At 39.1% G+C, this 12,695-nt stretch overlaps 1 protein-coding gene across 1 annotated transcript; it reads left to right on the forward strand.

Annotated features, from left to right (window-relative positions):
• The first annotated feature begins 1,167 nt into the window (after positions 1 to 1,167).
• bco2l (beta-carotene 15, 15-dioxygenase 2, like) lies at positions 1,168 to 12,678 on the forward strand. Its single transcript, XM_058070483.2, has 12 exons — positions 1,168 to 1,262; positions 2,508 to 2,685; positions 4,346 to 4,557; positions 5,781 to 5,896; positions 5,977 to 6,079; positions 7,075 to 7,215; positions 7,975 to 8,135; positions 8,570 to 8,740; positions 10,017 to 10,154; positions 10,761 to 10,943; positions 11,044 to 11,154; positions 11,272 to 12,678. The coding sequence occupies exons 1-12, from the start codon at positions 1,235 to 1,237 to the stop codon at positions 11,386 to 11,388; spliced, it is 1,659 nt and encodes a 552-aa protein (XP_057926466.2). The 5' UTR covers positions 1,168 to 1,234; the 3' UTR covers positions 11,389 to 12,678.
• Positions 12,679 to 12,695: the final 17 nt, after the last annotated feature.

The following is a 12,695-nucleotide window of genomic DNA, read 5'->3' on the forward strand; positions in this document are numbered from 1 at the left end:
GCTGTCTACTATGATGCTATAATTTGTATTTACTCTGAACAGTATTTACTCTGAACCACTACTCATGACAGTTGAAAGGCTGAGCAGTGTTGAAACACTTCATGTTTCTGAACATATTTTATGCAGCAAAACTTGATTGCAGAATGGCAGACAAACCTTAAATTACACAAGATGAGGCAGTGTGTATTAGATAAAAGCAACAGAAATATGACTACTTTATACATATTATCTAAAAGTCAATTGCAGAAATACTACCACTACCTAAGAACCAGGAATAATGTTGAAACTGGTATTTTTTTTTATAAAATTGAATAATATACAAAAAAACTCTACTAGGCTGCAATACCACTACGTATACTACAGAGAAAATATACAACAATTCTTTATTCGGATGTAAGAGCAGTCAAGACCTGTCTCCAAGCGAAAAATGTGTTCACCCAAATGATGAACAGCTGAGTGTTGTGCAACTGAGATTGTACATCACACAAGGAATGTATATGGAAGGATGCCACTTTCTAGTCCTCACTAATTACTTTAGCTCAGTTCCCAATCACTTCTTGTTGCAATAGAACACATCATGGTGCTTATGGTATTATATGCAGGCTTGGCATTTGAAATTGGCACAAAAAATGACCAGTTGCAAAAATCAAAACAAGGAAATTAACAGTCGTCTCTTTGTGAGTTTATCTGAAAGTGTTTGATGACCAAACCATTAATGTCTGTAAGGACCTGGCTTTAACAGGAAAGGGTTTTATTCAAAAAATATGCAGTATATATATTATTCATAATGTTTATGGGGCCAAGCGGTGGCCTAGAACTAAGGCCTCACAGTCTATGTTTTCCCTGTATGCATGGGTTTTAACTGCTTACTCCCACATCCCCAAATATGCATGTTAGGTTAAATGGAGACTTAAATGGCTGTCTATATGTGCCCTGTGATTGACAGGTGATCAGGAATAGGTTTCAGCTCATTCATGACCCAAATGAGGACAAGCAGTATAGAAAATGAATGAATGGCTTTTATCTCAAAGAGAGAAAAATATACTGTACATAATAGTGTACAGTATTATGCCACACCACAAGCAGTATAAAATGTCACTATGTAGGCCTACAGTATTTTCTTATCACGCAGAGTGATCACATGTTAAACCTGGCACAGGTTCCAAGGTCCAAAGGTCCACAGGTTCTCCTTTTCAGGTCATGTAATAAATGCTAATCTTCAGAACTATGAGCCATGTACAAGACTACCGAGCACCAGACAAGTGAGTAGACACCATTGCACACGACAAATGGGCAGTTTATGAATTAAGACTTGACATTTAGCTTTGGGCAGATTTAATTGGCATCATACAGTCAAATCAAACAAACAAAAAACACATTGAGGTATTTGGTTGGCATTTCAGATACGAATAATAGCAACACTGGTTGTAGGGTACACTTTGACCTTTATATATCTATTAATACACATTTGACTTGTGAAAACATTTGCTTTATGTGTGTTAAGAATCTAAACTCAAATAATATTTGTAGGGTTGTATGCTGATTAAATACTATAAAATTGATTCAGTGATTCAAAAAGTTGACACTATCATCATTGTGCAGGGTGCAGGTACATGGTAATGACATGTAGTTACCGTGACCATCCAACCAGAAGTGGAAATGTGGTGGTTATGTATGTACATTAGCATATTCACAGATGAATAGATTGCAAGGTGTCACAACATACTGTTGTTGGGATGCAACCACATGACCTCCAGGCAGTTTTCATCATTTGAGGAAATCCGATGAGGGTCACATGCGTGATCAGTATGTCATTAATGTATAACACTTGCAGCAACACAGTTACAAAAGGATGAAGTAAGAAGTGAAGATCATATAAAGTATAACTACAAAATATTTCAAAATATGAAACATATGTGCACCATTTGCGCAATAGTGCATTTGTTAAAAATGACGTCGATACCGCCCCAATGCATGCTGCAGAGATCACAATCAAATATCACATATATTGCCATTGTAAGAGTCTGTTATAGCCTACAGCATTTGTATCTCAATTGCATATTCTGTAGTTTTAATTGTCTGTGCTATTAGCATCACGGGAACGAACATAATTGGAGCGTCTCTTTTTGATTGCTATGCATCACCACTTTGTCTTGTAAGAAAAAGGGTAAAGCCTGAGTGACTCAATATTGAACTATAATGATTTGCCTTTTGCTTCTCGTGTAAATCTGAAGCAGATTTCTCCCATTGTACAGGCTATAGAAATTGCAGATAAGACAAGAAGATAGGTGCCATTCACAGTGCACAACCTCTGGGAGCCATGAGTGTCTCATAGCGGTTGGAGGCATTACATAATGCCACAAAACGTAGATAAAGTTAATCTAAAATAAGCACTTCTTTCATTATTAAATATATCCAGTTTGGGTGTTGACACAAGATCTGAGAGACAATTTCCATAATAAGTATATTATCCAACTAGTTATTTACATCCACTCCTTTATTTCCAGTGTCCAGCAGGCATAGCTCCCATCAGGCCCAAGGTTTGGAGAGTGTGGCCCCCCTGGTGAAGTCTGCGGAAGAATGCCCTGATCCCATTCCCACCACCATCAAGGGAACTATCCCGTTATGGATCAATGGGAGCTTCCTGAGGAATGGCCCAGGAAAGTTTGAATTTGGACAGGACAGGTACAGCACACTGCGCCACTCAAAAGAGTCCAACTAGTAATACAATCAAATCCAAGAATGGCTTCTGACTCGTACGTTTGACATCGATTGAACTGGAAAATAAAACAGATGCTCACAGTAGTTAACAGAACCAAATTCATAGCACATTCCTGGTTCAAATTGCATGGAAGTGCATGTGAAACATCAACATAAGTAAATCTCTTGGGAGTTTTCATAAAAGGGAATACAGTAATCCCTTATTGATCACGATCAGTAGGATTCCTTCCTTATATACGGGCCCACCACGATAACACATTCTGCTGGTCGCTAATTGTGCTATTAATTATGACTTTTAGTTCGTTTAGGTAGCCACCCATGCTGTGCTTGAATACAACAATGCAAATAACTGCTTCTTGTGCATTACAAGTACGCAACACTGTGAACGTGCACCATTTTGCACTGTTTCGTTTAATATTTACGCTGCAGATCAAAAGCCTCAGCAACTGTGGCATTCGGCTTACAGACTTTGTGCCTTCATTTATATTTGCGTCTGCTTGCTAACTGCTAGCAGACGCTAGTAGTTAATGAACCCTCTTGTCATCCAGCCTGTGCACCACAGAGAGACTAACAGATGGCGCAGATGCCCATACACTAATATGTCAAATTATTGAGGGCTCATAATTACCGACCTGTTTTTTTTTGTCGTTCGATAAATTGCTTTTTCCTTATTGTGACAGGCCTACGTATAAATCAAATATTTTGTAGTTAGAGCATAAAAAAATTATGACATTGTAAATGTGTTTTACGAATAATACTCCTATAATCATCTTATATTTTGTAATAAATATATACAATAGGCTTCACTGCGCGAGTGGTTAGCACGCAGGCCTCACAGCTAGGAGACCGGAGTTCAATTCCACCCTCGGCGTGGAGTTTGCATGTTCTCCTCGTGCATGGGTGGGTTTTCTCCGGGTACTCCGGCTTCCTCCCACATTCCAAAAACATGCTAGGTTAATTGGCCACTCTAAATTGTTCATAGGTATGAATGTGAGTGTGAATGGTTGTTTGTCTATATGTGCTCTGTGATTGGCTGGCAACCAGTCCTCGCCTGAAGACAGCTGGGATGGGGTCCAGCACCACCCGCGACCCTCGTGAGGATCAGCGGTAGAAAATGAACGAATGAATGAAAGAGTATATACAATATTACAGAAGACTAGTGACCCATGTAAATAATTACACAGAATGCATCTGTGGCCACTTTGTAATGCACATTAGCATTGGATTATCCGTCAGAACAGTCAGAATTACATGCATAGGGCTGTTCAAAGTTGGCAGAGGTATCTTTGTAAAATCAACATTTTTGTATTCAATGTCATTAGATTGTGCATGTGTGCAATGGTGTTTGTTGTTATTATGTATGTGCCTCTTTGTCCACTAAACTTGCACAATAGCAAAACTGCAGGCTCCAAGATTCCTTCAAGCGGAATAATGTGAAAAATGTGTGGTGGAAGAGTTCACAGTTCATGAATCAGCCACACACGTGAAGGCCCAGAGGCACTTTTCATGACAAGTTTTGGATTTTTGTCTTTCATCCACACAGAAGCAGGATTTCTCTCTGGTTCAGTGTCTCACAGTGATGGTGCCACACACTCTTACAGTCTCTTTCTTTGTCCCCCACCAGATACACCCACTGGTTTGACGGCATGGCCATGATGCACAGATTTCACATTTGTGAGGGAAATGTCACATACAGTAGCCGCTTCCTGCGAAGTGACTCCTATGTGAACAACTCAGAAAAGAACCGCATCGTAGTGTCAGAGTTTGGAACGGCGGCCATGCCTGATCCTTGCAAGAACATCTTTGCTAGATTCTTCTCACGTTTTCAGATCCCAAGTATGTGCATTGTCTTCAAATGCAGCTTATACTGTATCTCCATGTGGAACACTGACATCACTTGATGCATGATTAGGACTATTGGTAGCACATACCTTCAGCAGATGTGCTAAAGTAAAGTAAAAAGCAAACAGGAAAAAAAGTCTCAAGAATTCATGCTCACTGCATTGTGTGTCTTATTACTTTTGCAGCCTTTACAAAAGGTGTGGTGCATTATATTAAGCTAATAGAGGCATAGGTCAACATTTGGCCATAGGTCAACATGTGCTGGCGTGACTTTGTTTCATAACAGGAATATAATTACTTACGTATAATTAAAATATACTTACTTATAACTCATAATTAAATATAATTAAATCAAGTAGTGAAACATTAGGGGTCTAATGCTGTGAAAAATGATCATAATATTGATTTTCTTGACAGCACACAAACCTCTGCCAATGCACTACAGTTAGGAGGCCATTGTAATAATAATTATGTTTTTATTTGATTTTAAGATAAACTAAGCTATGCTGTTTAGCTATGCTAAAGTTGAGTATATTTCAGTGAAACCTCCAGGCTGTGATGAGTGAATTACTGCAAAGTAGGATTCAGTATTAATAGATGTAATATTTTCATAGTTAGGGCAGAGAAAACCTGTTTATGACTATAAATAGTTGGCATATAACTAGTTAGCCTCTCCAGTTTAATTCTTGTAGAGTGTTTCAAATGAAGTGGGAAATAAGCACAAAGTAACAAGCCATAACCTTACCACTTCCACATGGAATGGGAGGAGAACTTTGTTGTGTTAGACATGCCATGGCTGACCACATGCAGTGGTAAAATAATCTAATCTCATATCTTGACGCTGTGCAATGTAACATTACTGATGCCTAGTGCACAGAATACTACATATTACTTGTTTTTAATATGTTTAACTAATAATAGTCCATAGTCAACCACCAAACAGCAGTCATTGATGAATTAATTGATTTTCTAAAAAACGTAATTGAGTGAAAGAGCAATGTTGGAACCGCTATGTAGCGAGGGACGACTGTACATTAACATAAGTGCACGTTTTCTAGTGGTTTTAAGGAAAGGTTTTACTACTTACTATTTCTTTCTTACATAACCCCCAGAATAGGTACTATTTCATAGCGCTACTTTTTGTCATACATGCTTGTGAGGATGACACATGTTGATATGTTATCATTTTAGTCAGCGTTTTCATATATTGTGAACAGAGGCTACAGACAACGCCAGTGTGAACTTTGTAAAGTACAAGGGAGACTATTATGTGAGCACAGAAACCAACTTCATGAGACGAATAGATCCTCAAACTTTGGACACAAAAGAGAAGGTTGGCAGACAACACAATCGCTCGCTTAGTTCTACTGAAGGTGAGTAAGTGATTATCATGCTGCTGTTTGTCTGTCACAGATGGACTGGAGCCAGTACGTTGCTGTCAACTCAGCCACAGCTCACCCACACTATGACCGCCAAGGGGCCACATACAACATGGGCAACTCGCATGGAAAAGGAGGTAACACACTCCTCTACGACAATACTCAACGGCCTCTTACACAAGCACAATCTATACACTAATACATACGTGTATATATGTACATGTTCCAGTTTATGGACATGTCTTCCTGTAGTGGCTATTGGGTCATTAATGTCACATGATGTAGCATTATTGACACCTAGTGGTCAGTACGAGGTACTAACTACTACACTCTTAAAAATGCTGGGTTGTTTTTTTGACCCAACCGCTGGGTTGAGCCTGTTGGGTCATTTAATTGGGTAATTTTTATTGAATTGGGTATTCTGAGAACCCAATTTGCTGGGTTATCTCTGTTATTTGCTGCTGGGTTGGGATTTCTGTTATGTTAAAAATAAAATAAAATAAAATAAAATAAAATAAAATAAAATAAAATAAAATAAAATAAAATAAAATAAAAATGGTATATTGGCAACCCAATTTGCTGGGTTGAAATAACCCAGCAGTGTAGTAAATATGAACCCAGCGTTGGGTCACATGAACAACCCAATTGTTGGGTTAAGATAACCAACCCAACTTGTTGGGTTAAAATAACCCAACACGAGTTTGGTCCAATATTTAACCAGCGCTGGGTTGGGAAACAACCCATATTGGGTTGTTTTTAACCCAGCATTTTTAAGAGTGTACATATCACAACGTGTCTTTCAATGCATTTTCTGAATGCCTTATATTTTTTATTATTCAATTTTAATTTTGCCATTTTTATGCTTGCAAATAATGAAGTTTGACCAAAAGTGTGATATGGTGAAGGACAACTGTTCTCTAAAACGTGGAGGGTCCTCCATTTGAAATATCACAACCTCCATTGGAAGAGCTTATCAAAAGCCCTTACAAAAATATTACTCTTAATATCATGTACCTCAATGACTAAATAAGGCAAAAAAAATTATAAATACAATTATAAACACATTATTATTGTTATTCAAAACAGAATGTTATCTATTCACACACATTGATGTGTTTGTGTCCTTCCTCAGGTTTCTTCTACAACATCATCCGTGTGCCCCCACCTGAGGAGACGGGGGCGAATGAGGATTGCGCAAACCTGAATGGAGCCAAAGTGATCTGTTCCATCCGGGCATGTGAACCCAGAAAACCTTCCTACTATCACAGCTTCGGTATGATGCACAGCATAGCAAAAGGGATAAGTGGAATTAATCAAATTCTATGGGAAGAGATTTAACTCCTGTCTGCTTTGACAGGCTTGAGCCTTACACTTGACTGATGGGTTTTTTCATACTCTTTATTAATTACTCATTTAAATGCTAGTCTCATCCTGCTACCTTTTGTCAATCACTGCGCCTTTGTAATGTGTTCAGCTCTCACCAGTAGTTTGTGTGACTGTCTCTAGACCTCCTTATTACATATAAACACTTTACCCAACATGTTCTGCAAATATTCAAATTATATTACAGACATGGTTTTCCATAATATTTAACATGATTGTGTGTGAAATGATATTAACATTAAAACAAAAACATAACAATAAGATTGTGGCACGGTGGTCTAGTGGTTAGCGCGCAGACCTCACAGCTAGGAGACCAGGGTTCAATTCCACCCTCGGGCAGTGTGGAGTTTGCATGTTCTCCCCGTGCATGCGTGGGTTTTCCAAAAAAATGCTAGGTTAATTGGCGACTCCAAATTGTCCATAGGTATGAATGTGAGTGTGAATGGTTGTTTGTCTATATGTGCCCTGTGATTGGCTGGCGACCAGTCCAGGGTGTACCCCGCCTCTCGCCCATAGACAGCTGGGATAGGCTCCAGCATCCTCTGCGGAAAAGGCGGTAGAAAATGAATGAATGAATGAACAATAAGACATCGCTTAACTATGATAGTGACAGAGTGCTGCATAAATTTTCTCCCGTTTGTGCCTGCAGTCATGTCAGAAAACTACATTGTGTTTGTGGAGCAGCCCATCAAGTTGGATCTGTTCAAGCTCATGCTGTATCACATCCAAGGAAAGAGCCTTCATAAGGTCCTGACCTGGGAGCCCAAGTATGACACCATTTTTCATCTGGTCAACCTACACACGGGAAAAGTAAGTTAAAAGCACAAACCCACTGGTTTAAGATGCTCGTTTAGCAAAAACTACATGGATAAAACTATTAGGACAATCCACAATTGAACAGATTACACATTAAGGAAGTAATTTTCACTTCTTGGGAAGATTGTGTACTTGAATTTAGATTATGTCTGGGATTTAATCTTCATTTGTGAGGTCAGAGGCTCCTGATGTTCTGTGGTCTAGTCTCTAGTTCATCCAGAGATGTGAAGTGGGCTTGAGGCCAGGGTTCATTGCAAGTTCTTCCACACTATATTCTTTGAACTCCAGTTACACTGAAACACAAACAGGTCTATACAAAGTATTGAATTGTCTAAAATGTTGCCTTATGCTTAGTATTTAAGTGGGTATTTAAGGGGTTGTAAATCAGTAATTGATACTGAATTAAAGCTATACAACATGTTCACCAGGAGAGTGAGGTGAGGTACCGGGCAGCTCCCATGTTCACACTGCATCAGATAAACGCCTTTGAGGACAATGGCTTCCTTGTTATGGACATGTGCTGCGGGGATGACGGCGAGGTCATTGGAGACTTCACCTTGGAGAACCTCCGCAGAAGTTCAGGAGAGGAAATGGACAAGGTAAAGTGTGTGTGTGTGTGTGTAAGTATGTGTTTTCAACTTAATTTAGCCAATGTGTTTACTAGCATCACCTTAACATTCTGTACTCTTAGTTATTCTACAAGTATTGCGGCCTCCTTGTACCTTTTAGCTGCTGACAAGGTCGGAATGGTTCCTGATGATGACGCTTATAGAGCATGTGTGTATGTTGACGGGGGGTAAAAGAGGCTAAATCTTGCAGAAAATCCACTCATCTGTACAATAGCGTATCATCATCTGACTCTGTATGTCATCCCTGCTATCAATATGTGATGGATTGTACAGAGACACTGAGCAAGATTTGGCACGGCGGTCCAGTGGTTAGCGCGCAGACCTCACAGCTAGTAGACCAGGGTTCAATTCCACCCTCGGCCATCTCTGTGTGGAGTTTGCATGTTCTCCTCGTGCATGCGTGGGTTTTCTCCAAGTACTCCGGTTTCCTCCCACATTCCAAAAACATGCTAGGTTAATTGGCGACTCCAAATTGTCCATAGGTATGAATGTGAGTGTGAATGGTTGTTTGTCTATATGTGCCCTGTGATTGGCTGGCGACCAGTCCAGGGTGTATCTCGCCCGAAGACAGCTGGGATAGGCTCCAGCACCCCCACCACCCTCGTGAGGAAAAAGCGGTAAAAAATGAATGAATGAATAATAATAACCAAAACCGGGATAGATAACAAATACTTTGCATGTGAAAAGTGGACAAATTGGATTCGCCTATTAACCTAACATGCATGTTTTTGGAACGTGCAAAGAAACCGGAGTACCCAGAAAATGTGTGTTTTCCACATTGTGGAGAATATGCAAACACACAGAGATGGTTTAAGAGAACTTATTAAACATAAAAATGTCTATATTTTATGAATTAAAAAATTGGCATACATGTTTGTTTGGCCAAAATAAGATGATTGGTCACGCACGGTTGGCTGGTATTCACCTAGCTTTCCACCCACACAAATGCAGTCTTAGAGAGACAATCAACAACTTGCAGTTGGGATGTTATGTAAGGCTATGCAGTTAGTGATAGCTAATGTTGTTGCTAAAACTACAAGCTGACAACAAATATACAGTAACTAGTGTGTGTGTTACATCTGCCGTAGCTGACATATATACATACATATAATGCTTACAGTACGTTTAGGGTACCGTCTAGTCAGACGCTCCCTGTGACATACAGCAGCTTTAAATGATGAATAAATGCGCTGCGGTCAAACATCATATTCACTGGTTTCCACACCTTTCTGCTTTCTTTTGTCAGTTTTATAATTCTCTGTGTAAAAACCTGCCAAGGAGATACGTCCTCCCTCTGAATGTGGACAAACAAACCCCTCTGGACCAGAACCTTGTGACCCTGCCAAACTATAAAGCCACCGCCACGAGGACACATTGTGGAGAGGTACTATAAATGTATAATGATGTGATTAATTCTGCATTACACTTCACAGCCTGTTAAGGTTATGGTCTACAGTTATAATCAATACAGTCCATTACTACACACAGTTTGTAATTAAACACCTTGATGATTAGTTCTTACCGAGAGGTTTTTCATGGTTTTCATGACTCACAAATGTCAAGAATAGAGGTTTTTATAGCAAATAAATGTAATTATAATGAAAACTCTTAATTCAATATCTATGTGTAATATATAGTACCATGAATTTAAAACAGATTTTGATGTATTCTTGACCTAAATTAAATTCAAGTATAAAATTAGGTAAATTAATGAAAATACAATTTATTGTGTATTCCACACTGGGCACCTGGTGTCAGGAATTTTCATTTAGAAGACTATAACCACAGCAGGAATTGCACTGTACACAAAAAAACAAGGAACTCTTGAGACAGGGTTGTTTTAGATTCAGGTCTAAACAGTATTTGAGTTACACTATACATTTGATTGTGAAAACCGTCCATGAGTGAAGGTCGACGTGTGCATTTTAACTGCATATTTGGTAAAATATGAATGTTACATGAATCCCATTGAGCTTACAAACTTGTGCAGGTTTTCATGACCCACGAGGAGCTTCATGACGAAGAGCTGCTGCAGTACGGTGGCCTGGAGTTCCCTCAGATCAACTATGAGCGCTGCAATGGTCGGCCTTACCGCTACTTCTACTCCTGCGGCTTTGGACACGTCTTCAGTGACTCCCTGCTCAAAATGGACGTGCACACCAAAGAGCTGAAGGTCGAACAAAGAATGTTATCATAACTATACTGTATACAATATTACTAGAAAGTAGCAGACTGTTTTTGGAGTACATTTTCATGCCATATTGCCTGTTCAGGTGTGGCGGTATCCTGGCTTGTTCCCGTCTGAGCCTGTCTTTGTCAGTTCGCCTGAGGCTACAGAGGAAGATGATGGTGTTGTGTTGTCAGTCATTATCACACCCCGAGAAGTAAGTGAGCATCTGCAGGAATGTAATGTAAAATCTCGCTGTCTAATACAAATTGTCACAATGGAATTATGCACAGCGATAGAAATTAATACTAATAACTTGTGGTTGTCTTTCCAGGACAAAAGTACATTCCTTCTCGTTCTGGATGCTAAGACCTTCACTGAGCTGGGCAGAGCAGAGGTCCCTGTCAATATCCCATATGGTACTCATGGCATATTTAATAATATGGCTTAGATTTTCTGCTGTTGAACAAACAACTGACTCAACCACCAACAAGGACCTTTATTCGCAGAAAGGGACATCTCAGTTAATGAAAAGTTAAAAAAAAATAGAGAAGAAATAAGAAATATTCCACTGACGGGAATAAATGCATGTTTCAATATGATCCATGAGGACAGAGATTTGAAGGACAAATGATATAATTCAAAATAACACAAAGAAATGTCAGCAGAAGACAATAAAATGAAAAAATTCCCTCTTTTTTGTTAAAAATGGAAGTGTTTTTTTGGCATCATTATGCCACTTGAAACGCAACACTCCCAGTGCAAACAGAGCAGCACTTAGGAGGCATGAAAATGCATCAGAGCAAATTCAATTTCTGTCAAAGTAATGTGATAGAAATGGACAACGTCTGAAAATGCCTTGAAAACAAATGGATCCGACTGGTCGATAGCCTCCTGAGAGTCTGCCAGAGGTCACGTCGCAAATTTGGTGCTGTTGAAATGAGCAAAACAACGTTGACATTCACTTAAACGCCGACATGTCGGACCTGATGAGGGAACAAGAGCACTTTGATGTTGCAATAACAGCCCAAACAAAAACCCAACCGTAATAAGGAATGTCCGAGGTGAGTTCTGGTCAAGAATATGAAGTAGCCTGTGGCTGCACCTGTCACTCCAGCTTCCTCACCAGTGGCTGGAGCCATACGTATCTACAATGGCTGGCTGCCTTCACCCTTGCATTGATTTTAATAGGCTGATGTCACCTGACCTCAGGCACTGAACCTGGCACGGCCTCTAAGAATGCCATATGACTATTGATATTTTGTTTTCACAATGAGAATTGTAGTCAGCAAAATAGCATGGAAGCAATTCACCAACCGTCATCTACAAAATGGAAGTGCTCTCCCACTGTGATTACAAATGGTACAATCCATGAACCAGGAAGTTGTATGCTAACCAATATGGACAAACCAACTTTATTTTCACTTTTGTGATGGTTTATAAGAGGTCTGAACTAGTGCTGTTAGAGTTGATTTTTTTCTTCTTTCTTTCTTTCTTTCTTTCTTTCTTTCTTTCTTTCTTTCTTTCTTTCTTTCTTTCTTTCTTTCTTTCTTTCTTTCTTTCTTTCTTTCTTTTCTTAATTTATTTCAGACATTCATACTATGTTACATTATTCTTTCTCACATATACACTTACAATACAATACACTTACAATATCTATTTATATATATACATATATATATATATATACACACACATATACATACACACATATATACATACATATACATACACACACATATCTACATATATACATAC

The sequence above is a fragment of the Doryrhamphus excisus genome, linkage group LG3 (assembly GCF_037039965.1).
Source record: "Doryrhamphus excisus strain RoL-2023G ecotype Guam linkage group LG3, RoL_Dexc_Guam_v1.1, whole genome shotgun sequence".
Taxonomy (NCBI): Eukaryota; Metazoa; Chordata; class Actinopteri; order Syngnathiformes; family Syngnathidae; genus Doryrhamphus; species Doryrhamphus excisus.